At 39.2% G+C, this 27,986-nt stretch overlaps 2 protein-coding genes across 12 annotated transcripts in view; one reads left to right on the top strand and one right to left on the bottom strand.

Annotated features, from left to right (window-relative positions):
* The window catches only part of FIG4 (FIG4 phosphoinositide 5-phosphatase), a 131,859-nt gene extending 122,560 nt beyond the window's left edge, over positions 1–9,299 (bottom strand). For 5 of the 6 annotated variants that reach the window (XM_030316135.1, XM_030316139.1, XM_030316137.1 and 2 more), the window contains exon 1: positions 9,009–9,284. In XM_030316135.1, coding sequence (XP_030171995.1) covers positions 9,009–9,074 — 66 coding nt within the window. In that variant the 5' untranslated portion in view covers positions 9,075–9,284. Of the gene's footprint in view, positions 1–9,008 lie in introns of all 6 variants that reach the window. The other variant, XM_030316134.2, reaches the window with a different exon arrangement.
* A 695-nt stretch (positions 9,300–9,994) lies between these two features.
* AK9 (adenylate kinase 9) overlaps positions 9,995–27,986 on the top strand; it is a 131,738-nt gene continuing 113,746 nt past the window's right edge. For 5 of the 6 annotated variants that reach the window (XR_003968925.1, XM_030316126.1, XM_030316129.1 and 2 more), the window contains exons 1-5: positions 10,098–10,153; positions 20,268–20,395; positions 21,683–21,746; positions 24,473–24,525; positions 24,620–24,716. Coding sequence is in view for 5 of the 6 variants with exons in the window: in XM_030316126.1 (XP_030171986.1) it covers positions 20,279–20,395; positions 21,683–21,746; positions 24,473–24,525; positions 24,620–24,716 (331 nt within the window). In the remaining variant the exon portion in view is untranslated. Of the gene's footprint in view, positions 10,154–20,267; positions 20,396–21,682; positions 21,747–24,472; positions 24,526–24,619; positions 24,717–27,986 lie in introns of all 6 variants that reach the window. The other variant, XM_030316128.1, reaches the window with a different exon arrangement.

Here is a 27,986-nt window from a genome sequence, read left to right as displayed (position 1 = left end):
CTCTCTCTCTGCGCCTCCCCTGCTCATGCTCTGTCGCTGTCTCAAAAATAAATAAAAACATTAAAAAAAAAAAAAAAAGAATGCACTTATTCTGACTCATACACCTTGCCAACAAGGACTTTGGTCAATCTTTCCAATCTTTGCCATTTGGATAGGTGAAAAATGGCAATCTATTTTCATTTTATTGCCTTAGTTATTAGCAAGTTATGTATCTTTTTATATTCATACTTCTTTTTTGTCAGATTACCTATTTGTGTCCTTGTCCTTTTTTGTTGGGTGTTTTATTTTTCAGACATAAAATAATAAGCAGTATTATTTGTTGTTCAGGCTACTAATACTTTCTTCATAGTCTTTTGACTCTTTCTATTTACATTCACAGTTTTAAGTGCTTTCTATTAGAAAAGAAAAAATTATGTCAATGGTCTAAATTCCTACTTCATAAATCTAGAAAAAGGTTAACTGATTAATCCAAAATCCATTAAGAGGAAGAAAATAATAAGCCTAAGAAGAGAAACTGATTAAATAAAAAGCAACAATAGAGAAAATTAACCAAATCAAAAGTGGGTTCTCTAAAAAGTGTACTATATTTGATAAATGCCTAGCAAAATGGATCAATAAATAATGAGAAAGAACACAAAATACCAATATCAGGAAAGAAAAGTGAGAGTTTTACTACAAATCCTCCAGAAATCAAAAGTTTAATGAGAAAATATGAACAACTCAATGCCAATACATTCAACAACTAAGATGAAATGGACAAATTTCTTGAGAACTACAATTGATCAAATGTGATTCAAGACCTACTGAAAACCTGCATAGCCCTATTATTTATTATAGAAATCGATTATCAAAATTTGTCCCACAAAACAACCCCAAGCCCAAATGCTTTCAGAAGTAAATTCTAACAAACATTTAAGCAAAGAAATAATACCAATCTTATACAACCACCTTCAGAAAATAAAAGAAGGAGCACTTCTCATTCATTTATGAGACCAAGTTACCCTAATGCCCAAATCAGACAAAGATGTTAAAGAATAATAGACTAATATCCTGAACATAAAGGTAAAAATCCCTAGCAAAATATTTGTAAATAGAATCTGGCAATATATGAAAGCAATAATACAGCATGATGGAGTGTGGTATACCTCCAAAATTCAAGGTTCTTTTAACCTCTGTAAATGAATTAATGTAATCCACCATACTAAACAAGTAAAGTAAATGTCATATGTAGATGCAGAAAAAAACATGCAACAAAATTCAATATCTATTTATGATTTTTTAAAAAACTGTCAGCAAACTAGGAATAGAAAAGAATCTTTCTGGGGCACATGGGTGTCTCAGTTGGTTAAGCATCTGACTTTTGATTTTGGCTCTGGTCACGATCTCACAGGTTCATAAAATCGAGCCCTGTGTCGGGCTCTGCACTGACAGTGCAGGGACTGCTTGGGACTCTCTCTCTCTCTCTCTCTCTCTCTCTCTCTCTCTCTGTCCCTCCCCTGCTCGTGCTCTCTCACTCTCTCTCTCTCAAAATAAATAAACATTTTTTTTTAAAAAAGAAAACAATCGTTTTCATTCTGATAAAGGGCATCTCTGAAACCTATAGGTAACATCACATTTAATACTGAGACTGCTTTCCCCATAAGATCAGGAACAAAACAAGAAAAATGTCTGTTCTTGCCACTTCTATTCAACTTCGTACTAGAGATCCTAGTCAGCACCAGAAGGCAAGAAAAAAATAAGTAAATAAAAGGCAACCAGATTGGGAAGGAAGTAGTTCCCCTTCCTAAATTATATGATTATTAATGCATAAAGCTAAGGAAATGACCCCCCCCCCCCAAAAAAGCTACTAGAACTAATGAGTGTGATGAGAAAAATGACTATTTTGTGTTGAGGACTAGGTATTTGACAGTATGATAATCCTGTTCACACCAAGTCTAAACATTTAGATAAGGACCTGAGTTTAGGATTGGTATCATAATTTCCCACTTTGCTCTTCCTATGATACCTTTTAAAATAGCCACTTAGAGTTAAGCCCACAAAAAGTTAATGACCTCTGCTCCTATCACCTGTTCAGTCATAGGTATTTGCTACCCTGCTCTGTATCTCCTGCTCACAGTGCCTAGGACAGAGGACTGCTTTCCCCCCAGATCATTCCCTCCTCTCCCCCAACAATGCCACCTCTGCCATTTCTAAGTCTTGTAGCCCTACTTCCTTTCTGTGGGTGTACTGAAACTGTTCCTTCAATCGACCCTGTGGGTTTCACTTCCCCAAATTAAAAGTTTGATGCTGAGGGAGCTATCTGCCAACCCCATGTGAGTGGCCTGTGCCCCTCAATTCAGCCGGTCATAGTCTGCATTATTCTTAATTCAACACACCAGCTCCAGCTTCTCCACATGGTGACTTTAGCAAGGTTTCAGAATATAAGGTCAATGTACAAAAATCAACTCAATTTCTGTATGCTAGTAACAAGCAATTATTAAATCAAATTTAAAATTCCATTTGCAATAGTATCAAAACTCATAAGATACTCAGGAATAGGTTTTTTTTAAAGACATAAAATTTCAACACTGAAAACTATCACATATTGCTAAGAGAAAATAAACCCCTAATAAATGGAGAGATATACCATGGATTAAAAGATTCAATATTATACGATCCTGCAATGTATAATTTTAGACAGTCCCAATTACAAACACTTTAAAAATTTAATCTGTTAGGGGCGCCTGGGTGGCTGAGTTGGTTAAGCGTCCGACTTCAGCTCAGGTCATGATCTCACAGTTTGTGAGTTCGAGCCCCACGCCGGGCTCTGTGCTGACAGCTCAGAGCCTGGAGCAGGCTTCGGCTTCTGTGTCTCCCTCTCTTTCTCTGCCCCTCCCCCGCTCTCGCTCGCGCAAAAATAAATAAGAACATTAAAAAAATTTTTTTTTTAATTTTAATCTGTAAAGCAAAGTCCATGTGTTCTAAACTGACTGAAAGAAAATGGTCTCTGTATACATGGTTGAGTGTTCTTCCAGAATATCATCACCTAAAGGTAGCTTTATTTTTATTTTTCCAGAGCAAGGTTTACTATGCTCTGTTTTTCTTTCTTTGCTCCTATTTTCTCCATTATTATTACTATTACAATAGAGGTTTTTGGCTTAATCTTGTTAGTTTGTTTGCTTGCTTATTAAATTTCTTTATAAAACAAAGTGCTCTATAAAGCAAAAATGAAAAGAAGAAAATCTTCTTGTAGCAGGACATGGTTGTGGAGTTTCATTTTATATATTTGAATTATACAAATATGAAATATCTTAATAATTCAAATACTAATAAATCTTCATTTTATATAAGTAATTTTATGATAATATTTCAATTAAAAATAATAAATAACTTCCAATTTCAGAAAAAGATTCAATATTACTAAGATTCAGTTCTCCCCATATTGGTCTATAAATTGATCTATAAATTCTACAGCTTACCATATATGAAAGACTCAAAGGTAATACCATCCTCAATGATGAAAAACTGAGAGTTTCCCCCCAAAGGTCAGGAACACAACAGGGATGTCCACTCTAACTACTGCTTTCAACATACTACTGGAGGTCCTAGCTTCAACAATCAGACAACAAAAAGAAATAAAATGCAAAAAAAAAGTTTGACTTTTATTCTTTCATTCTTTTTCATTTTTCATTCTTTGCAGATGACATGATACTCTATGTAGAAAACACGAAAGACTCCACCAAAAACTGCTAGAGCTGATACATGAATTTAGCAAAGTCGCAGGATATAAAAACAACACATAGAAATTGGATGCATTTCTATACACCAATAATGAAGCAGCAGAAAGACAAATCAAGGAATCGATCCCATTTACAATTGTACAAGAAAAACCATAAGATACGTAGGAATAAACCTAATCAAAGAGGTAAAAGATCCATATGTTGAACATTATAGAACACTTATGAAAGAAATTGAAGAAGACACAAAGAAATAGAAAACATTCCATGCTCATGTACTGAAAGAACAAATATTGTTAAAATGTCTATACTACCCAAAGGAATCTACACATTCAATGCAATCCTTATCAAAATAACACCAGCATTCTTCACACAGCTAGAACAAATAATCCTAAAATTTGTATGGAAACGGAAAAGACCCTGAATAGCCAAAGCGATCTTGAAAAAGAAAACCAAAGCAGGAGGCATCACAATCCCAGACTTCAAGCTATACTACAAAGCTGTAATCATCAAGACAGTATGGTACTGGGGCAAGAACAGACACTCAGATCAATGAAACAGAACAGAGAACCCAGAAGTGGACCCACAAATGTACGGCCAACTAATCTTAGGAAAGAATATCCAGTGGAAAAAAGACAGTCTCTTCAGCAAATGGTGCTGGGAAAACTTGGACAGCAACATGCAGAAGAATGAAACTGGACCACTTTCTTACACCACACACAAAAATAAACTCAAAATGGATTAAAGACCTAAATGTAAGACAGGAAACCATCAAAATCCTAGAGGAGAAAACAGGCAGCAACCTCTTTGACCTCGGCCACAGCAACTTCTTACTAGACATGTCTCCAGAGACAAGGAAATCAAAAGCAAAAATGAACTCTTGGGATATCATAAAGATAACAAGCTTCTGGGGGTACCTGGGTGTCTCATTTGGTTAAGTACCCGACTTTGGCTCAGGTCATGATGTCGCGGTTCGTGGGTTCGAGCCCCACATCAGGCTCTGTGCTGACCTCCTAGAGCCTGCTTCAGATTCTGTGTCTCCCTCACTCTGCCCTTTCTCCACTCACACTCTTGTCTCTCTCTCTCAAAAATAAAACATTTAAAAAAAGTTTTTTAAAAAGATAACAAGCTTCCGCACAGCAAAGGAAACAATCAACGAAACTAAAAGGCAACCAATGGAATGGAAGAAGATATATGCAAATGAACTATTGGATAAAGGGTAACTATCCAAAATCTATAAAAAACTTGTCAAACTCAACACCCAAAAAAACAAATAATCCAGTGAAGAAATGGGCAGAAGACATGAATAGACACTTTTCCAAAGAAGACATCCAGATGGCTAACAGACACATGAAAAGATGCTCAACACCACTTATCAGGGAAATACAAATCAAAACCACAATAAGATATCACTTCACACCTGTGAAAATGGCTAAAATTAACAACTCTGGAAACAACAGATGTTGGCAAGGATGCAGAGAAAGGGGAACACTTTTGAACTCTTGACTGGGAACACAAACCAGTGTAACCACTCTCGAAAAAAAATATGGAGGTACCTCAAAAAATTAAAAATTGAACTACCCTACTACCTAGCATTTGTACTACTAGGTATTTATCTAAAAGATACAAAAATGCTGATTCAAAGGGCACATGCACCCCAATGTTTACAGCAGTACTATCAACAATAGCCAAATTATGGAAAGAGCCCAGATGTCCATCAACTGATGAATGGATAAAGATGTGGTGTGTATACACACACACACACACACATACACACACACTCACACACACACAGGCACGCACATATACAATGGAATATTATTTGGTGATCAAAAAGAATGAAATCTTGCCATTTGCAACAACATGGATGGAGCTAGAGTATATGATGCTAAGTGAAATAAGTCAGTCAGAAAAAACTGATACCATATGATTTCACTCATATGTGGAATTTAAGTAACAAAACAGAAGAACATAGATAGGGGAAGGGAAGGAAAAATAAAATAAGGTAAAAACAAAAAGGAAGGCAAAACATAAGAGACTCTTAAATACAGAGAACAAACTAGAGGGGAGGTAGGTGGGGGGTGGGCCAAATGGGCAATGGGCATTAAGGAAGGCACTTGTTGGGATGGGCACTGGGTGTTATATGTACGTAATGAACCACCAAATTCTAATCCTGAAACCAATACTATAATATATGTAACTAACTTGAATTTAAATTAAAAAAATAATAACAATCAAATTCTATCGTTTAGATTTGTGCATTTCAACTTATTTAAATAAAAAAAAGAACCTTATAAAACAGTAAGTGGTAGGTGGGGAGTGGAACAAGTTATAGCTAATAAAGGTAATTCAGGAGCTGGTGATGGATATGTGAGTGTGGATATGTGGTGTGGATATGTGGGTGTTTACTATTCTGTTTATTTTGTATTTGCTCAAATTTTCCATAACAAGCTAAAAAAAACAAACAAAAAAACACAAACCCAAAGACACACAAACCACAAACCCATGTTCTAAATTAACTGATTCATCAGATATACAATTACTCTGTCAAATAGCTATAAAAGTTTCTAATCACTGACTCTCTGTTTCTATATGTAATCCCTCCCAGTCCAGTTACAAACTATCTATGCTGGGCACCAATTGTCAGACCACACTCTCAGTAGCACTATTGATCTTCTCTGCCTCATTCTTTTCTTCACTGAACAATAGTAGTAATAGTAGTAGTAACAAGATTTACTTCTTGGAGGTTTTATGAGGATTAAATAGCAAAATATATGTGGAGTGCTTTGTGACCAGTGGCTGGCATAGAAGTGTTCCATAAGCATTAGCTCTATTATTCTCATTAACACAACCCGCTACAGTTGGGTTTTTTTTCCTTTTACTTCCTAGGATCTCTTTACTTACCGGCAATTTTATGCTTTTTTTCTGAGTTATTTATGTCCCTTAAACTTTGAACCTATTACTGAAATAAATCTTTCTGCTTAAATCATTATTTTTTTATTAAAAAAATTTTTTTTAACGTTTATTTATTTTTGAGACAGAGAGAGACAGAGCATGAACGGGAGAGGGTCAGAGAGAGGGAGACACAGAATCTGAAACAGGCTCCAGGCTCTGAGCTGTCAGCACAGAGCCCGATGTGGGGCTCAAACTCACGGACCGCGAGATCATGACCTGAGCCGAAGTCGGCCACTTAACCGACTGAGCCACCCAGGTGCCCCTCTGCTTAAATCTTTAAATCCAAATATAAAAAAGAAGAATCACATACTTCACTGATGAGGAAACTGAGATTCAAAAATTAAATTCAGCAGACATTTCTCAGGGTGGTTGCCTTGGCCCAACCATTCCTGAAAACAAAAGTCATTACTGCCAGACCCCATCCTGGCCACGATGATTTGCCCACCAAGGGGCAGATTCCCAATCATAGCTGAGTCAATCATGTTCCTTCTCCTAATGCCTATGGTATGTCCTCAGCAACACCCTGAGTGGGTTCTCTAATACTGCTCTCCTATTCCTGCCTTTCCAGAAGCTGAGGAGTTAGCCTCTTCCAGTGATTCCAAGCAGTGGCTCCTCCAGCATCCTTCTGATAAACTCACTTTTTATCTCTAAGCTGGCTGGAGTTAGTTTGCATTGCTTAGATGACTGAGTGGGGTCACAATCAAGTTCTGGAATACGTATCTCTTTATATTAGACACTCTCAAGTGTATCTAATGGAAGCCTACTGTTTACAAGGCACTGTATCACCATGTGTGCTGTGAGGACCAACAGGTTACGACAGGACAAGAAGGGGTGGGACTTCACTAGGAAAGAGCTGCAGAAAAGACACTAGGTAGGTATAAGGAACTGAAAGCAATACAGATTTACCGCAGAATAAGGCACATAAAGGCACAGCGTTAATCCTCAATAAATATTTGTTGAATTGATATTAAATTAGACATAAAATCATACAGAATGATGACAAATCACATATAGCTTTCAATGCCAAACTAAAGGATAAAGTGTTTACTCTCCTCAGAATGGGAGCTACTGAAGGTTTGTGAGCAAAAGAGCCCTGAGTTATGCTTTGAAAATAATACTAACATCTCAGCCAGTCCTAATGAATGTTCTGCTGATTAATGGGCTGAAGTTTCTGTGTTTTGAGTGTAGTATTTATGTTTCTAACCAGGGACATTTACCAGCACATCGTACAGAAAGCAGAAGGTTTTGTTTCAATGTCAAAATGATACTTCTGTATGACTCTCCTCAGAGAACAACTCAAGATAGCTACAGATGTTTGATAATTTCCTCTTCTGGCGTGGATCTAATCAAATGAAGTTGCCAACAAAATTAACTTAGGTTCAACAATACTTCTCCATTAATTGTGACCTGAGGCAGACCTGATATTAGAACCAGGTTATAATCGAGAAACTGTTAAGTACCTACTTTATCAATGGAAGACAACCCAGGTTCCATTGAATGTGCCCTATGAAACACTCTACAGCATACAGGCAGGCTTCCAGCATAAGCAATCTTATTACTACGAAGTGTAATTTTAAACACAGACTCTAACATTACTGTTACCCCAATTCAAAAAGTTGTACTTTATTTTCCAACCACACAAATGACAATGTGCTCCTATAAACACTATTCTGTAAATCTTAGGGACCCAGTAATCTAAACACAAAAACTGATCTTATTCTATAGTAACTATTTACACGGCCATTTGAAGTAATGAAACAAAAAGTGCAAAAAAGTCAAGTGAAAAAGCAAAATAATGTTACCCAAACAAACCAGTCTTTAAGCAAAACAAGTTTTCCTTTCCTTTCAAATAAAGAGAACCAAATATTTTAGCAATAAAAGCGTACGTAATTAACAGTATAGTAATTGGTATGCCATGGAATCGGAAAACACACAAATTACTCATTCAAAGGTCAAAAATATTTTTTCATACCCTTGTCTGTACTGTAAGTAGCGAACTACAGAACAGACTCTGAAAGTTGGAAAGAATCCATACTCGTTCAGAACTTTATGAACAGTTTCTGACATACACCCACAAGCACCTGTTTCCAGTGTATTTCAACTGTGGCTTTTAAATGGAAACATGTAAAAGCAAAAGCAGCAGTGCCCTGGGTGCGATAACAAGGCGAAGCCCCCTCAGACACATGCCCACGGCTGGGATTAGGGACTTAGGGAGGAAGATGTTGTCACCGTCCTCCCTCGCGCGCCCCGCCGCGCCCCGCCGCGCCCCGCCGCGCCCCGCCGCGCCCCGCCGCGCCCCGCCGCGCCCCGCCGCGCCCCGCCGCGCCGGGAACTCACAGCTCTGGTCTCGTACAGAACCAGCTTCTGGACGGAGCTTATGATGGGGGCAGCGGCCGCGGGCATGGTCGGAAGAAATGGGGGCCCTCACGACAGGGCACCAGGCCGCGGCCCAGAGTGCGGCAACCTCCAGGCTGCTCCAGGAGGCCGGGAGAGAAGACACCTCATACCCTGGACATCAGATCCAGACGGAAAATACGACCCTTGTGCACTAAACAAACAAGACCGAGAATAGCTCAGGTGTTTCCGGATCCCGGATCCCCACCTCCGGGCAAGTCCCGCCCCAGGCACGTCGGGGGCGGAGCTGGAGGATATACCGTAGAGAGGTCGCGTAGAACCTGCGCGTTGCTTAGGGAGGAAGCGAAGGGCGCCATGTTTGGTGCGGGCGGGAGAAAAAGTGGGCGGAGAAAAAGTGAACAGGTTAGTCTGGGCTCGCGCTTCATCTAGTCCTCTTTGGAAAAGGAGTAGGGTTTGCGACTGGATTGCTTCTTTTGAATCGGTTCTCTGAGTCGTAGATAGATCCATTCGAAGTTGGTCTCTTTTTTTCTGCCTACCTCTGCCTTTATTTTCCTGGAAATATATCTGATAGCCCTTCGCTGTGTGCCGGTGTTTTTCCCCTTGCGTCTCTTTATCTGTATTAACCCTTAGGAGAGTCAACAAAATCCATGCTGTCTGAAAGCTGTGTGGTTCAAGGAATTTTTTTTAAATCACCTTTTTAAAAAAATCACCGAAAGTTGGAGATTTTGTAAATTCTACAAACGGACTGTCGTGCAATGTTTAGTGCAGTGTGGTGTGGCACCGACTTTGAGACCGGCAGTTCTGGGTTAAAATAAGGCCTCTTCCATTTGATATGTGTGAACCCAAGTGGGCAATGTACATGCCCTCTCTAATCATCATTCATTTTATATTTGTCAAAAGGAATGTATTAAAAAGACAAAGTTAAGTGAAAAAGTGAATAAGTAAAATTATTTTAAAAAATCAATAAATTACAGCTCCACCTACAAGACCCAGTCCCCCAAGAGGCACTGCGCGAAGCCCCGCCAGGGGTTCCCTAGGCAACCGCTGCACCGACACAGCGATACCAGAGGCGGCTGCGGACCGGCAGGTGGGGTCCTGTGGGCTCCTGGGGACTCCTCTGTGCCCAGGTAAGTAGGGGTCGTAGTCCCCCTCCCCGACGCGTTTTGTGTCTATTGAATGGAACCTTACCTCCTGCGGGGACCCCAGGCCAGTTCTTTTTCCTACAAAACTAAACTTCGGGGTTTCTCAGTAAATTACTTTTTAAAACAATTTTCCCTTCCAACCACTGATGACATTCCACAAATATTTACTGAGCACCTACTATGAGAGTATAAGACATCGCCTAAGTAGAAGTGGTAGGTTTCTCAGGAGATGGGCCCCCTGTAAACCGCACAACCCACCTGGAGAGTTTCTCAACGGCTTAAAAGGTGAGGGAACTTGTAAACATTCTATTGAATTATAGTATAAACCTATAACATAATGTGATATTAGAGATTATATTACATAACAATGAGATGTTAGAGATCATGTTGTAAATTTAAAATTGAGAAATTACCAAATTAAAAAAAATAAATGTTTAATTATTTAGTATTTTAATTTTCTTTCATAGTTTGGTCCTATTTTATTAAGAACTAGAAAGATGGCCATGTCAGTTCTGGCATTTTACATTGACTTGGATCTTTCAACTGGGAAGAATATTTAGTTGTGTTTTTTTCATAGTGAAAACCAATTCTTCTGAATATGAGTTAAATATCTGCACTATGTTTTTATTTAGGATAACAACTCTTAAAATATGTGTAGAATTCTGGTTTCCAATATTTAGTTTTCAATTATTATATTATACTGTAATATTGCTCTTCATTTGAACCTTGTCTTAGTTTGGTTCACCTAGAAGCACATCCTGAGACAAAAATTCGAGGGCAAGTGGTTCATATAGGAAGTAATCCCAGGAAACATCAGGGAACAGAAGGAAGCTGATAAAAAGGAATATTATCAAGCAAATTTCTCTGTGGGCTGAATTCACTGCGGAATACTGAGATATTTGTCTCAGAGTAATTCCCTCTTAAGGGCAAAGGAGCTGGGGCATTTATTCACTACCTCCCATCAGTTATTGGCTGAGGCCTGCTATGGCGGAACATTAATTTCCTGGAACTTGTGGTCTGCCTGTGCTCAGGCAGACTAGGTATGGCAGCTGGAAACATTCCTTAGGCAAAGAGCCACATATGCTAGAAGTTGGAAGTCAGACTGACCATTCATGGAAAAGTTACATGTCAAGTGGTCATGGGCACTAATAGCATCTGCTACGTTCCAATGAGATATACTTGTTTGCACTAGTCATTTCCACTCTCCCCCGCCCACATTAAGTTCACACCATCCCCTCAGTGATTCTTCTTGATGGTGGTTGGTCTCAATTTCTGAAAGAAAAGGACTCACCAAAAGATGATTAGTGGGACAAGCTATAGAATCCACTACTGCAATTAATCCGAGGTCTGAAATTGATAATTCATCACTTGCCTCCTCTACCATCCATTCTAGATTTCTCTTACCCTTGGCCAGCACTTCTGCTGAGCTCACTTGTTTTCCCAGTAGGGTAACCAGCCTTCATCCCTGAGGGCCATAAGCCTCTTGTTACCATGTCTTTGTCAGATCGGGCTTGCTACAATTACAAGAGGAGTCTCAGAGAATCCCCTGAGTTCAAGACATACATCTCCTGCTCCAAGCAGTAGAAGCAACCCTGTCCTCACCTGCCAGTGCAGTAACTCCTTATGGGCATGTGGAGCCACAGAGGACCAGGAAGCAGTTTTAGGTTTAGTGAAACCCACCTAAAGGGGTCTCCTGATAGAAGCATCTCTCTCCCCTCAATCAAAACCAGGACCTCCAGTCCATCAGAGCCTGAAGTCATGAGCAAGGATGGTACAAATTCCTCATGCCAATCACTGAGAGGGTTGGTAGTGTCTCAATCCCACACAATCTCAAACTGGCATTTTCATTGTACCTTTAAGAGGCCATTCCAACATTCTGTCAGACCGGTAGCTTCTGGATGAAGAGGTATGTGGTAGAATCAGTGGATCCTTCTTATCATACCTCCTTTACTAAAAAGAGGGTCTTTTGATCCAAGGCAATATTATATGGGATCTCATGATAAATGAGACACACTCCAAACCCTTAGATAGTAGTGCTGGCCAAGGCATTGTGGGTAGGAAAAGCACACCCATACAGGGACACATGTCACCTGCTGTATTCTCCAAGGTGAAGGAATTCCATGTAATCAGTTTGTCACTGAATGGATATACCATTTTGAGGGCTTAGCCTCAGTCTCTGTAACACACAGGTGAGATGCTTAGTGATAGAATTAACTAAATCAGCCTGTTGAGAGGGAGATGCATCATTGAACCTATGCAATGGCCTCCATCACCTCCATCCCTACCACCATGCCTCCTCCATTTATGAGCCCATTTTGGAAGCATTGAGGTGACCAAGGATAAAGACTGGCTAGTGTTTACTGGAAAATCAACCTGCTTTGTGAGACTCAAAAATCCACATATTTTTGTCCACTTGTATTTTTTTACTATGTGGTATAACAAAATTACCACAAACTTAGCAGTTTAAAACACATACATATATTATCTCATAGTTTCCATGTTCAGGAGTCCAGGCGTAGCTTAGCTGGTTTCTCCACTGAGGGTCTCCCAGAGCTGTGGTCAAGATGTTGGCTGCGCAGCATTTTCATCTGGAGACTCGACTAGGGAAGAATCTGCTTCTGAGCTCATTTAAATTGTCGGCAAAATTCATCTCTTTGTGGTTGTTTCTTTTCTTCCTGGCTGTTGTCCAGGGGCTCTCTCCATGACTGGAGGCCACCCACTGTTCTTTGCCAGCAGTCCTTTCACATCATGGCAACTTAATTCAGAGCCAACCAGGAAGTCTCTCCAGTGTGCTAAAATAGGATCTTACATAGTACAATGTAATCACAGGAATGGTATGTCTAATACCTTTGCTAGATTTAGAAGCAAGTCACAGAATCCATCTTCTCTTAGGGAATGGGGTCACACAGGGTGTGACTTGGTAGGGCTTGCCATAGAGTGTGTTTGCTATGCCCTTCTCATAGGTCCATTCTCATGCCTCTTCCCCAGAACTCCTTTTCTCTTATCTTTCAGTCTTGCTCCTCCCAGGCCTTTGACCAAGCCATTCAATACTGTCCTCCAAACTGAGGACCTAGGAACACTGCCTAAAACTCTGCCCACAAGGAGGATTTCCCTTAATCATCATCTTTCAGGGCTGCCTCTGAGTGGCATTAAAGTCTGGAAGCATTCCATTTACAGTTTGCACCAATATATCATGATTCATCCATGACTTTTTTTAAGTTCCTAGGGAATTCCTTATGATGTCTGAGCTGAAAAAGAGACATTGATAAGCAAAAGATAGATGACATGGTGTCTGGGCTGCTTATTTATGAAACTTATTTGTACCCTCCAGATGTGCTTGGACCTGATCCCAGCGTTGCATTTTTATCATTCAGTGGATTACCCCTGTGCCTGCCCAACTTTAGGACTAGATCTAATGTACCCAGTTCATGATGGGCACTTCCAGTTGCATAGTCACTTGATGTCCCATGGCCAGGCATTCATTCTCTCCCAGAGCCCAGAGCATTGCCAGGAGCGGTGTTTTGAATGGGGAGTGGTTCTCTGCTGCAGACAGCAATGATCTACACCGAGAGGTTTCTGTTGTGGCTTTCCTAAGACTCCAAAAGTATTCTCACCTACTATAGGTGTCTCCCTCTAGCATCATGGGATCTGGCCAGGTATATGGCCCAAGAAGCAGGCCTCTGGTACCATAGACTAAAACTGCTACAGAGCTCTCTGTTGCTCTGAGGTTCGCTCAAAACTGACAGCTCTCCAAGTCACCCATTATATGGATCAGAACAGTATTCCCAAGTATGCTACAGGCTGTCTCCAAAAACTAAAGAGACTTATAAAATACTGCACCTCTTTTTTTTTTTTTTAGAGGTAGAAGGTATAAGGTATAGTAAACTTGTCCTCTACCTTGGAGAGAGCATCTCGGAATGTCCCAGACCACTGGTCTTTTAAAACCTCACCAAAGTAACAGGGCTTTAAATGTTTGTAGATTTATCTTCCACTTTCTGCTGCTCATGTGTCTTATGAAGCCATCCAGAACACTTGCCACTTCCTGCTCACAGGCTCTGATATTATCAATATTGATAATATATCAACAAGGGATCAAAAAGACCCCTTTGTACTATAGCTGTTAAAAGAGCAGGAGAGTCCTGGGGCAAGCCTGAATGTTCCTTGCTGACTGTTCTAAGTGAATACAAACTGTTTCTAATCTTCTTTTCTGAGAGGGATTTAAAAAAAACACAATACATTTGCCAGATGAGTAGCTGCATACCAAGGACAAGAAGCTGTGTCTGACTAGTAAAGATCGCATCTGCACAATTACGAGTGGGGCTATCACTTGGTTAAGTTTTCAGTAGTCCCCCATCAACTGTCATGATCTATCTGGTTTTTGTAAAAAATCACACTGGAGAATTAAGCAGGGCTATCTCTTAGATAGTTTTGGGTAACACCTTTCCATTTCATTTGGAATGACTTACTATTTATTTCATGAGCTTCCACTTGGCTTTTCTACCACAGTGGTGCTTACTCCACAGGCAGGGAACGACTGGGAAGATTTTGCCAGCTGCAATCCCCATCACATAGTCAGGGACCAGGAAAAGAACCACAGGTGATCCTGCAGATCCTGCACTGTAAGACAGACTTGAGCCAAGACTCCATTTATTACTGGTTCTCCATTTGCTTTCACACCAGCAGGAGGCCATGATGGCATTTTGTATCTGCTGGTGTTGGTGTCAGCTCAGACCCTATGTCCTGTAGGCTCTGAAAGAGGAGGATAGTCCCATTTCCACAGTGTGTATTTCCCCAGTTAATGGTTGTACGTTCCCTTGGAGAAGGAAGAATTGGGGAATCCCTATTGTAAATACTTGTTACGGTGTTGTAGGGTCTATTCTCGAGGACTCCTCGCCTCCCCTTCAATAAATGGGCTCTGGAGCTAAGAACTAGGCAAGGATCATGATTTTCCACTGTGGTTGCTGACATCAGCCTTTGATTCACTTGCCCTTTGTCATTTTTAGAAAAGTAAGTTAATAAACATTTTCGTTCACTGCTCATCCATTTCACCCCCTAGAAATTCCATGGTTTATTCACCATTGCCATAGATTTCTGTGGATCTTGCTTGTTGCCATTCTGGACTTCCTGCCCATTGTAGTAATTACACCTACTTTGTTTCTGATGGTTAAGTGCTGCCATCTGGCCTCTGCTCTTCAAGACCCTGTCATCCCCACTGAAACGTGGAACCCCAGTATCGTAGCAGCCTTTCCCCTACCTTCAGTCCTGGCCTACAAAGAACAGCCACCACTGAGCTTATTAAGGATACTAGTGCCCCTTACTAGTTCATTCCTTATAGCCTTAATGAGGGGAGTGTCCCCTGGCCATCCCAACAAGCAGAGTTGGCTTATCAGTTCTCTAGCCTCATATGTGAAATCCATTTAACATGTCACCTTCTCGAGCCTTTGACACACTACTCTATATTCTACCAAGGCAGTTCCAGCATTTCTACCACATTTACTACAGGCTGTTGTTCTTTTCCAAGCTTCAAGGAACCTTACCAGCAGTGAATTAGGACCCACCCCAGGTGTCCTAGTCAGGATGTTAACACCTTGAGTCATGGGAGAGAGCCCACGTATCAATAAACTCTCATCTAGTCTCCATTCCCCCACTCAGCACCCTCAAGATCCTTTTGTAGGCATGTTCTCCTGATTCCTGTTGGTACATCATAGCCAGGCCCTCCAATTCTTTAGGTGCACAATACCTTTCTTCCTGTACCAGTGCCTCCACAGCCAGGCTGGGCTGATGCTTGACCCCAGTTACTGGTCTAAAAGCTATGAGGAAGTTGAAGCAGATCTTGTGGAGGGCAAGCATTGTTTTCTGAAGTGTCTGCCTCAGGTGATGCAAGGAGAGGCTGCTATCCTTCCAGAGATGAGGGAGGAGCTACTTCTGTCAGTGCAAGGCATTCCAGGTGCTACTGAGTGTTAGATGGAAAAGGGAAGAAGCCTGAGTTCTTTTTGCTGCCACAATAAAGAATTACAGGACAGCAAAGGGAAAGTAAAGCAGAGCAAAGTTTTACTCAAGTACACTCCAAGGGAGGAGCGGGCCAGTCAAGAGAGACAAAGGCCCCAGAAACCCCAGGGTGTAGGCTTATATCAATTTTTTTTTTTGAGTGGGTCCTAAGGTAGCAACATTTGGGTAACAGGCCTGGATTATATAATAATTAGCCAACTGCACATACCCTTTCCCAAGATGTATTCAAAATGCCTGCACTAGGTAGAAAACAACAACATTATTTCTATTCTACAGGCATACACCAAATAAGGACAACAGGGTGCTGTCTGCACAAGTGCAACAAGCACAACAAACTCAATTCTTCCTCTGCGGGGATGTTGTGACCTTAGATGGGTGGAATGGGGTGGTCCCCAGGCGGTTGTCCATTGGGCATCTTCATCAGGACGTCTAAGGTCCATCCTCCTGTCACTCACTCATGCCTAGCTTCCTGCCTCACACACATAAATCTTAGGGTTCGAAGTACTCAGATATCCACCTAAATGTCCCCACCCCAGGCCTTAGGGCCCTGGTTTTAGTGTACTTAAAAGAGACTCTTTAATAAATGCACCACCTCTATAAAAGGTTTAGATGCATTTTCTCCTTTATAATTAGATTTTATAGTAGCATTACTTGTTTTTTTGGTACTAAAAAAAGCTTGAAATTTTAGTTCTTTTGTCATGAGGTTTTCTTCTCAATCTTTTTAGTATACTGGTAATAATTCTTATTATGTCTTTTTTTTCATAATGACACTATAAAATAATATTGGTATATTAAGTCCATTTGAATAGTCTTAAATTCCACAGAGAAATATAATCATATCCCTTTACCTGGAAGCATATAGCCCCCATAATCCACTTTTTATTGTTTCGTGAACAGCATTTCAGACTGCTGGTTCCATTTTTGAACTCTGCTCATTAAAGTCATTTCATAAGATTTTGTCATTTTTCCGTAAAGAGTTTGTATACGTTTTATAATATTTAATCCTGGTTACTTTATTATTTTGCTGCAAAAATAAGTCTTTTTTATCTTCAGTTACATTTTCTAGCAAGTCGTGGTGTATAATGGTGTATAGAAATGCAACTGGGGGCACCTGGATGGCTCAGTTGGTTGAGCATCCAGCTTTGGCTCAGGTCATGATCTAGCGGTTCATGAGTTCGAGCCCCGCTTTGGGCTCGCTGCTGTCAGTGCAGAGCCCACTTTTAATACTCTGTCCATCTCTCTCTTTCCCCTCCCCTGCTCACGCTCTCTCAAAAATTAAAAAACAAATATTAAAAAAAGGGAAATGCAACTGAATTTTGTATAATTTTGAATCCAGCAAATTGGGTTATCAGCCTAATTCTCAAAATTTATCTGTGATATGTTTGTTTCTCATGTAGACAATCATATCAACTGGGAATAATTACAGTTTTCTTTCTTTGTCTTGTTATTACCTGAAAAGAACATTTTTTTAAAGTTTTCTAATTTGTATTTTGAGAGAGACAGAGACAGTGCAAGTGGGAGAGGGGCAAAGAGAGAGAATCCCAAACAGGCTCCACACTATCAATCAAGCACAGAGCCCAACGTGGGGCTCGAACCCACAAAACCACGAGATTATGATCATGACCTGAGCTGAAACCAAGAGTCAGATTCTTAACCAACCCAGGCACCCCTGAAAAGAACATTTTAAATATTTAGTCATTAAATATATTTGTCTTTTGTTAATACCTTTTATCAGATTAAAGAAATTCCCCTTTTCCTAGTTGCTAAGAGATTTTTATTAATCATTAAAGGGTGTTGAATTGTGTTACACTTTTTCTACATCTATTAAGATGATCGTGTAGTTTTTCTCTTTTGTTTTAATATGATAAATTAATTTCTCAACAACCTTGAGTTCCTGGGGAAAGCCCAACTTGGTCATGATGTTATTACCTTGTTCATATATTGCTGGATTCAGTTAGCTAATGTTTTGATTAGGATTTTTAAAATCTTGTTCATGAATGAAATTGGTACATAATTTTGCTTTCTCACACTCTCTCTTGTTTAGGTAAAGGTTATATGAGATACGTAAACTAATGTTAGAAGTCTCCACTTTATCTTTTCTCCGAAAGAGTATCTGGAAGCTTGTACGTCCGGAGTTCTTCAAAAAACCATCTGGTTTCTTTTATTTTTTCCCCAAAGACACAATTTATTTTCAAACCAAAGAAGCCAAGGAGACTTTGGCTACCCCCATTCCCTTCCTGAGCAAAAACTGACAGAACAGAGGTGGCTCTCCACCTCCTCATAAAGTCTTTGGTCAAAATAAACTATGAAATTGGGGCCCAGGGCCTCTGTAAAGACCCTGGCAGGGCAGAGGCCTCCCTAAGAGAAACACACTAAGCCCCACCTTCTGGTCCTGCCACTCACTTTCCTCCAATGACACTTTTTGTGGGAAGATTTTTAGTTACTGACTCTGTTTCCTTATGGTTATAGAACCACTTAGGTTTCCTCTTTTTTTTTCTTGAGAAGTTGATTTTTCTAGGAATTTATCAATTCTTAGAAATAATATCAGTTTAGGGGCTCCTGGGTGGCGCAGTCGGTTAAGCGTCCGACTTCAGCCAGGTCACGATCTCGCGGTCCGTGGGTTCGAGCCCCGCGTCAGGCTCTGGGCTGATGGCTCAGAGCCTGGAGCCTGTTTCCAATTCTGTGTCTCCCTCTCTCTCTGCCCCTCCCCCATTCATGCTCTGTCTCTCTCTGTCCCAAAAAAAATAAATAAATGTTGAAAAAAAAATTAAAAAAAAAAAAGAAATAATATCAGTTTATTCAGGATAACCTTGTTTGTGGTATCCTCACATTATCTATATTATATCTGCAGCATTGTTATTCTGTAGTCCATTTAAAGCACACTGCATCAGACATAAATCACATATCCTTCTCAAGGAATCAGGGAACTTTTTAAAAAGCTACCATGCACTTGGCGTGCCTGGGTGGCTTAGTCGGTTAAGCATCCGACTTTGGTTCAGGTCATGATCTCACGGTTCGTGGGTTCAAGCCCCTCATCGGGCTCTGTGCTGACAGCTCAGAGCCTGGAGCCTGTTTTGGATTCTGTGTCTCCCTCTTTATCTGCCCCTCTCCCGCTCATGTTCTGTCTCTCAAAAATAAATAAACATTAAAAAAAAAAAAAAAACTACCATGCACTAGGCCCCGAGGCAAGCCTCAAGAAATTTCAAAAAGTTGAAAAATTGAAATCAAAGAACATACTCTGATTAACGAAAGTTAGAAATAAACAACAACAAAAATAGACAAATCTGTTTGGAGATATAAGAAACCATACTTCTAAAAACCTAATGTCTAATATTGTTTAATTGTGCCATCTGTTTTCTTTACTTGAACAATCTTGACAGAAGTTTTCTATTTTTACGTTTTTTCAAAATACCGCTGTTTAGCTCTGGTGACCCTCTCTCTATATGTTTTCTATTTTATTAACTTTTAAAATATATTTTTCTATTTTTCCTGGGGTTTTTTTTTTCCCCCTAACATCTTAAAAGTGGTGAGCTTATTTCATGTACTTTTCAGACTTTCTTTGGCTCTAATGTATTTAATGCTTCTAAATACTACTTTAGCTACATCTTATAAATATTGTTATATATATGTTCTTTTTTTTTTTCAGTTCTACGTATTGGATTTGGATTTCTGTTAGACCCATTAGTAGTCCCTACACGTGTACACACACACACACATATGTGTGTGTAACTGCATAATATATATATATATATGTGTATAGCATATGTAATTTGATCTTTAATTGAATACACACAAATATGTGTATGTTTGCATGTATGTATTTTTCCCTTAATTTAATCTCTCTGAAACATTTTGTTTTAGCTGTCTTGTACAATGTATAACTGGATTTTGCTTTTTGTCTCAAACTAAGCTTATTACTGTTTTAATAGATGAGTTTAACTTTTTTGTCAGTATGGGAAAAATCCTTGTGTTTAGTGGTGTGGAATGGCTTTGGGGCTAAGTAAATTCTCAGGATATTCTCATTTTCCCTAACCTGCCTGCCTTTTCCAACTGAATTAGTCACTAAAAATCTTATTTTTTCTTATTGTAGTATTTTATATTATGAATTCTGAAGAGAATACAGAAAAGTATCCTTTTGCAGATATATTTAATGAAGATGAAGCTGAATATAACTTTTTGCTGTCTAAACCTGTTTGCTTTGTTATATTTGGGAAACCAGTAAGTTATCTCTTGTAACTTATTATTTAATATTTTTTTATTTTAAAAATCATAATATTATGTTACCACACAAGAATGAAAACTACATAGTATGATGACTTCTTTGAGTGTTAGACTTTAGTTGTATGACTTAAAAACTAATATAATATTCGTGGTAATTTCATAGCTTTCTCTTCTCTTGTGCACTTATAATTGGAAAGGAACTGACATTGTACTTATCTTTGTTTTTATATTATGAAGAAATTAATTAATCAAAACATTGCACCATGAAAATTGTTAGTAGTCTGTGATCCAGGTTATTTTAGACACAATTGACATATAAAATTTTCTGTGGAATTTGTTGTGAGACTCTCTGGGTATTTGAAGGCAAGACACTATGGAGTCAAACGGGGAGCCTCTCCCATTAATATCTGAAGCTACTGAGAGGCAATGTGCCTCACCTTTACTCAAAGTGCATCAGCAGACCTATATATTATCTTTCCACAAAATAAAAAGAAACAAAAAATGGCTGTCATAAGATAGCCTGCCTTTCTAGCATTTCTAGTAAAGACCTCTAGATGAGAGGTATTTTTAGCCATTGAGCTAGTTGGTAGTTACCATTAGAGAAACTGAGCTGGTTAATTAAAGAGGCTCCCCAGAATAGCAGAGACCAAAGGCTGGATCCCATCCTTGATTTAATTTTATGTAGACCCTGGGACAGGTACCAAGAAATAGTTCCAGTAATTTTCATTATGTTTCTTAACATATAATAGAGTTCTAAGAGTCAACAGTAAGAGCAGTCAGGTACAAATGTTACTTCATTAAAGTGATCTTTTATCTTTAAAAGATGACACTTTTCAAAGACGTCCATTAAGAAGGAATTTTTTGCTCTTGGAAGTTACTAAATGGAAGTCTGTCAAAACATTCATAGTTATAAACTTTAGAAAGGAAATAAAGTGATGGGTTTCAGTAGAATCATGATATATATTCAAAATTACAAAATTTGATAATCAAAAGAGGACAGTACCTGTAATGCCATAATGGTACAACTTCCTGGTTTCAGGGATATTTTCTTAATTTAAAAATGTTATTTAAATCATTTCATAAAATGTGGCAAATGTGACTCTTATAGAGAAAAATTATGCTATAAATATCTAAGGTCTGCTGTTCATTTTTTTTTGTTGACAAAAAATTTACTTGATAATATTTATGTATTGTAACCATGAATATAATCTTTTAAATGTGAATATCTGTTTCTCTGGCAAATGACTGTTCTTTTGGGTTTTAAATAACATCTTTCTTTTTTAGGGGGTTGGGAAGACAACCTTAGCCCGTCAGATAACACAAGCATGGAAATGTATTCGTGTAGAAGGTAAATTTTACCTCCCCCCCCAATATTTTATTATAAAACTTTCAAATATGCATAAAAAGGTAAAGAATTGTACTATCTAGATTCTGTTATTAACATTTTGCCATAATTGCTTTATCACACGTCACTATGAACCCAGTGAATATCATCTTCATAATCTTCATAGCATCAGACATATTTTGCCTTTCTGTTAGTCCTAGTTTTGTTCATAGACTTTAGGATGGTTTATGAAATGTCTTTGACTCCATTCTTCTGCCTCCAATTCTCAAATTTTCTCATTTAGACCTGCTGGGGACATGTGTGTTTTAAGTGTCTCCCTATGGAAGATGGGAAGAGAAGGAACGCTCACAGCTGCTCTTGGGAGCATGTTTCAAGACTTAATATTTTTGATGATAAATTTTATTTTTTATTTTGTTTTGCATTCTTTGCAGTATATAAAATGAGGACTGACATCTTTATATAAAATATTCTTTTAATCAATACAGCTCTATATGTCCTAATAGAAAAATAAGCAGAAGAATGAATAGCAATTCATAAAAGTAGAAATAGGGGCACCTGAGTGGCATGCTGGTTAAGCGTCCAACTCTTGATTTCAGCTTAGGTCATGATCTCACAATTCGTGGGATAAAGCCCTTCTTTGGGCTTCATGCTGACAGCATGGAGCCTGCTTAGGATTTTCTCTCTCTCCCTCTTTCTCTGCCTCTCCCCATACTCATGCTCTCTCTCTCAAAATAAACTTTTTTTTTAAGTAGAAATAAAAATTGGGGCGCCTGGGTGGCTCAGTCGGTTGAGCGCCAACTTCAGCTCAGGTCACGATCTCGCGGTCTGTGAGTTCGAGCCCCGCATCGGGCCCCTGTGCTGACAGCTCAGAGCCCGGAGCCTGTTTCAGATTCTGTGTCTCCCTCTCTCTGACCCTCCCCCGTTCATGCTCAGTCTCTCTCTGTCTCAAAAATAAATAAATGTTAAAAAAAAAAAATTTTAAGTAGAAATAAAAATAGACAAATATAAGAAAAAAGAGTTTAACTCCATTTTATTCAAAGAAATGCTAATTAAAATAACACTGATTCATATTCACCTATGAAACTGACAAGGAATCTTTAAAGTTCTTATAATCATTTTTGGCAAGAATGGTATGAAATGAGGATTCCATGTGCTGTTAATGAAATTGCAATCTGGTACAGCACAATCCATTGATTACTAGCAGCTGGGAACATAATTTCTGAGTCCTTCCCTAGGTCATGCCCCTGTCATTTCTGTCCCAAGATGTCTTCCACAAGGGATGGAATATTTCCTCTTTTTTTTTTTTAATTTTGTTTTTTTCAACGTTTATTTATTTTTGGGACAGAGAGAGACAGAGCATGAATGGGGGAGGGGCAGAGAGAGAGGAAGACACAGAATCGGAAACAGGCTCCAGGCTCTGAGCCATCAGCCCAGAGCCTGACGCGGGGCTCGAACTCACGGACCGCGAGATCGTGACCTGGCTGAAGTCGGACGCTTAACCGACTGCGCCACCCAGGCGCCCCGGAATATTTCCTCTTAAAAAGGAAACAAATCATTGGAATTCTAACCTCAGGCCCCCTTTTTCTAATCAGTGCTTATCTATTTTTACATTTCTTGATGGCATTCTTTCCTTTCATATAATCAGAGTGCAAAATTAATGGGTTCTAGATATAACTCTGTGGTTATAAAATTATCTGGACTATTACGATGAGCACTGGGTGTTGTAGGTAAATGATGAATCACTGAATTCTACTGAAACCAGTATTGCACTGTATGGTAACTAAACAGAGTTTAAACAAAAACTTAAAAAGAAAAAAAGAGAACATAAAATAAAGGGTTTGACATAAAAAAAGGGAATGGACTAATAATACTAGTGTATTCTTTTGAGTAACACTTTATAATTTCCAAATCACTGTCATATACACAATGTTATTTCATCCTCATATTCTCTTGCATATGATACAGGGCATAAGCATGCAAGGCCCAAAGTATTTAAGAAGTTAGCTTCCTCAAGATCCTTTAGCTATCCGGGGGCAGAGACAAGTTCTCTGTGGAATACTTTCTGCTGCCTCATGCTTTGGATAGGCTTAAATGACATAACGTATGTAAATGTGTTTTGTAAACTCTTAAAGTGATATACAAATATTTAACTAATCTTTAATTAACAAAATTAATCTTTGTTACCAGTTATAAAAGACACAAATATGGGGTGCCTGGGTGGCTCAGTTGGTTAAGTGTCCAACTCTTGGTTTCAGTTGGGGTCATGATCTCAGAGTTCGTGAGTTGGAGGCTGGCATGGACAGCAGGGAGCCTCCTTGGGATTCTCTCTCTCTCTCTCTCTCTCTCTCTCTCTCTCTCTCTCCTTCTCCCCCACTCATGTACATGTTCTCTCTCAAAATAAACTTAAAAATAAACACAAATGTGTTTCTTTTTTTTTTTTTTTTTTTAATTTTTTTTCAACGTTTATTTATTTTTGGGACAGAGAGAGACAGAGCATGAACGGGGGAGGGGCAGAGAGAGAGGGAGACACAGAATCGGAAACAGGCTCCAGGCTCTGAGCCATCAGCCCAGAGCCCGACGCGGGGCTCGAACTCACGGACCGCGAGATCGTGACCTGGCTGAAGTCGGACGCTTAACCGACTGCGCCACCCAGGCGCCCCAACAAATGTGTTTCTTAATTTGGCAATTCTAATATCAGTTTGTGCTAACATTTTGAATTCATATTTTAGCTTTACCAATTTTGGAAGAACAGATTGCCAATGAAACTGAATCAGGAGTTATGGTAAATCTAAGTTTCAAAGTTATTAGAATTTTTGTTTAAAAAAGCTCTGTATCACAAATATATTCTAATATGTACTATCTGTGCATGTTCTTAGTTGCAATCAATGCTGCTCGGTGGTCAAAGCATTCCAGATGAACTTGTCATGAAGCTAATGTTGGAGAAGCTCAACTCCCTGGAAGTTTCTCACTTTGGTATGTTTATTTTTATAAATTGGTGGCTATCAAAGCAGCCTTAAAATTCATGCTTTAGCTGAGGCACACATAAGTTCTGGAGTTGCTCTTTCCTTTGCCCTCTTGCAGGAATCCCAGAGCCTGAGTTCAGTTAAGCGGTTTAGATACTTTTCTTTGCTTGTTTACTTCATTATTCAGATTCAATTCAATTATTCAGTATTCTTCAGATTCTACCCTTGTAACGTAAATAAATAGATAAGTTTAAATTGTTCAATCTTCTGCAAGCATCGTGTTATCCAGCAAAAGCATCGACACTCTGCTGTGGTACTTCTCACGGTGGTGACAGCCTCTGCTGACTGCTTTCCCATTCATTCAGTTTTATTACGAAGTCCTGTCTATGGCTAGGCTTCTCTGCATTAACCCATACTTACAAGGCAGGAGTGGGAACTAGCATGGCACCAGCTTAGCCTCTGGCTCCAGATATTGGCAGGCTTCAGTCTGTTTATCCAGTCTACCCTCTCACTCTGGACCCAAGAAGTCTCTCTACATTCAAACAGATGCTCAGCAGGGGTTTGGGGCCTAATTTCTCAAGACAAAGACTACCGAAGCTCAGAATGACTAAACAGAAAAGAACAAATCCTGTGACATTTGCAAAAGAAGGAAGAAGAATAAAGATTTGCTGGGAAGAAAATCAGCTACCTGAAATAGATTTATTGAATGAAAGAAGAAAAACTTAGAAAGCTGCGTTATAGAGAAGACATGGTGACTATTAAAATAGAGGGATAAAAATAAAATGCAGTAAAGTAAAAACCATGATTACAGAAGCAAATCAATAATGGAAGTAGCAAAAGCAACTTGTCGCTGCAAACTATGTATCATTCGTATCTTTAGGTAGAAAGATTTCTCTACATATAGATGATGTATGGAATGAACAATATCTATCCATCCATTCATAGATATATATATATCATCTCTCTAGTATATATATTGTATATATACTTACACTCTATCAGTCTTTCTGTTGTTCAGTGATAAAGAAGATGAACTTGGGAAAAACACCCAGAATGTGGGAGGTTAAATGAGTAAAAAGGTAAAAAGGACAATGACAGAATTCCAACACAGGTCAATAAGTGACCTTAAAAATCATAATGATTGAAACTGACACAATCATACAGATAGGTAGGCAAATATCTTTTTTGTTTACACTTCATCACACCTTACTTCTTGAAAAATTTAGAGTATTTTACATGGTCAACACAAAGATGGTATAAATTTATAAATATTGGCAAAAAGAGAAAGAAAAAAATGAAAAAATAAACCTACTCAGCTATGCCATTTATGATGGTCATAACCTTTTTAACCACTTATGGAAAATGTCAAACAAAAGTAAAGAGATTATATAAAATTCCCCCCATGTATCCATCACCCGGCTTCAATGATAACTCTCATCTAATCTTGTTTTATGTAAACTCCTACCCACATTTGTCCCAAACCTACTTTATTTTGAAACTAATTCATATCATATCAGTTCATCTTTAAATGCTTTAGTATATATCTCAGAAAGTTAAGGACTATTTTAAACCTAGTTTCACATTACCATACCTAAAAAATTAATAGTAAATCACCTACTAATCACTCTGTGATGTCATTATTTGCCTTGTATATTTTTTTTTTCTAGCTGATTTTTGAGTTTTGTTTTTTTTATTTTTGTTTTGTTGTGTTTTGTTTTTGGAAGCAGGATCCAACCAAGTTTCACGCATTGCAATTGATTGGTATGTCTCAAATCCCTTTTAATGTATAAATGCCCTCTACCTCTTTCTATCACCTTGTGTTTTCTTTTTTGAAAAAGCTAGTTATGTGTTTAATAAGAGTTTCCTACATTCTGGATTTTGCTGACTGCATCCCCTCGTAGCATTTAATGTATTCCTCTTTCCCCTAGACATGCTGTGCACTGGTGTGTGTCCTGGGAGCTGGCAGTATAAGTGGTTTCTTGAATCTGAGGGCCACACTCTCAGCATGTAATTGCATGCCTGTGCTCTAGGCATGCACAACTGGGCTCATTTAAAGGCTGTAGTGGGGGCAGGACCTAGAGCCTCTTCTGCCCAGACTCCCCTCACCTATTGTGTAACGTCCCCAGAGGAATTTCTGTGCAACCTTGCACTCTACTAAATGCAGTTTAAAAGTCTCTGCTCAGCAAGAATTCTTTCTGATGTCTAGTCCTACCCAACAGCCTGGTAGAAACAAAAATTGAAACAAAATTGGAAGTGAAGAGCTTTCAAAACAGGGATATTAACTCTGGCCAGGGTCTAGGTGAGGCTGGGTAATTGATGACTCTAAAATCCCTAAAGACAGATAGATGTGCAATGCTGGGAACACTGCCCAGTAGAGTATTGCCAGATTGAATCTTATTTTTTTTTTCTATACCAGAGCCTTTTATACTTGGAACTTTTATAGCTATTTAGAAGGAACTTACACAATCTATAATTATAATCCTTTCATTCACAACCTGTCATGCTGTGTTGGCCTTGGGCCAAAATCAGTTTCCTTGAACTACATCCTCACCCAAGAGAAAAAGGTAGAGCTAATGCCTGGGCATCCTAAGAAGTCCCTTTCTGCTCCCTGTTTCTGGACTCCAGAAAACTCGTTTTCTCCAGTAAGTGATAGACAGCCCTAATCTGGGCATTCCCTGCCCCAGGTGTATCACATAGTAGATTGTCTTGGAAGTCATTGGTCACCAGTGTATCCGCTCGTATCAGGCTGGCATGACATCAGGTATATATTAGGGCTGGATGGACATAAGTTACCTGATGTCTCTGAATCTCACGTCACTTCAGTCTGAAAGCAGTAGCATGCCATCTTCAGTTTTGCAAAAGTGGGAATTCATTCTACTGAACCAGGAAGTGAGGACAAAGCGATGGCATGGGCCAGTCAGTTTCCCCTGGGCAGCCATATGGACAGTATTTCAGCTTTTCCTTGGTGGGGGTGATGTTGGCTGAGCACTAGACTGCAGAGTGTCTATTCTGCCCATGATAGTACATCAGAGCCTTGCAGCAAGGAGTGGTGTGAGGTCTTTCATTCCTCCATTTTCAGCATTGAGGGTAAGGGCTTGGTAACGGTGTGAAGGAGATATGGGACAGGGAGGGGAAGTCCTTATCTATGCTTCCATCTCCACACATGTCTCTGGGGTTAGAGAGGTTGGCAGTGGGGTTGGCAGCTCTGGTCCATCTATCAGGAAGTATCCTCATCATGTCTTTCCAGAATTGGGTCTAGAGAACTAAGCTCTTCCACTCT

The sequence above is a fragment of the Lynx canadensis genome, chromosome B2, assembly GCF_007474595.2.
Source record: "Lynx canadensis isolate LIC74 chromosome B2, mLynCan4.pri.v2, whole genome shotgun sequence".
Taxonomy (NCBI): Eukaryota; Metazoa; Chordata; class Mammalia; order Carnivora; family Felidae; genus Lynx; species Lynx canadensis.
Note: the sequence above shows the minus strand (reverse complement) of the source record. Positions and strands in the feature narration are given on the sequence as shown.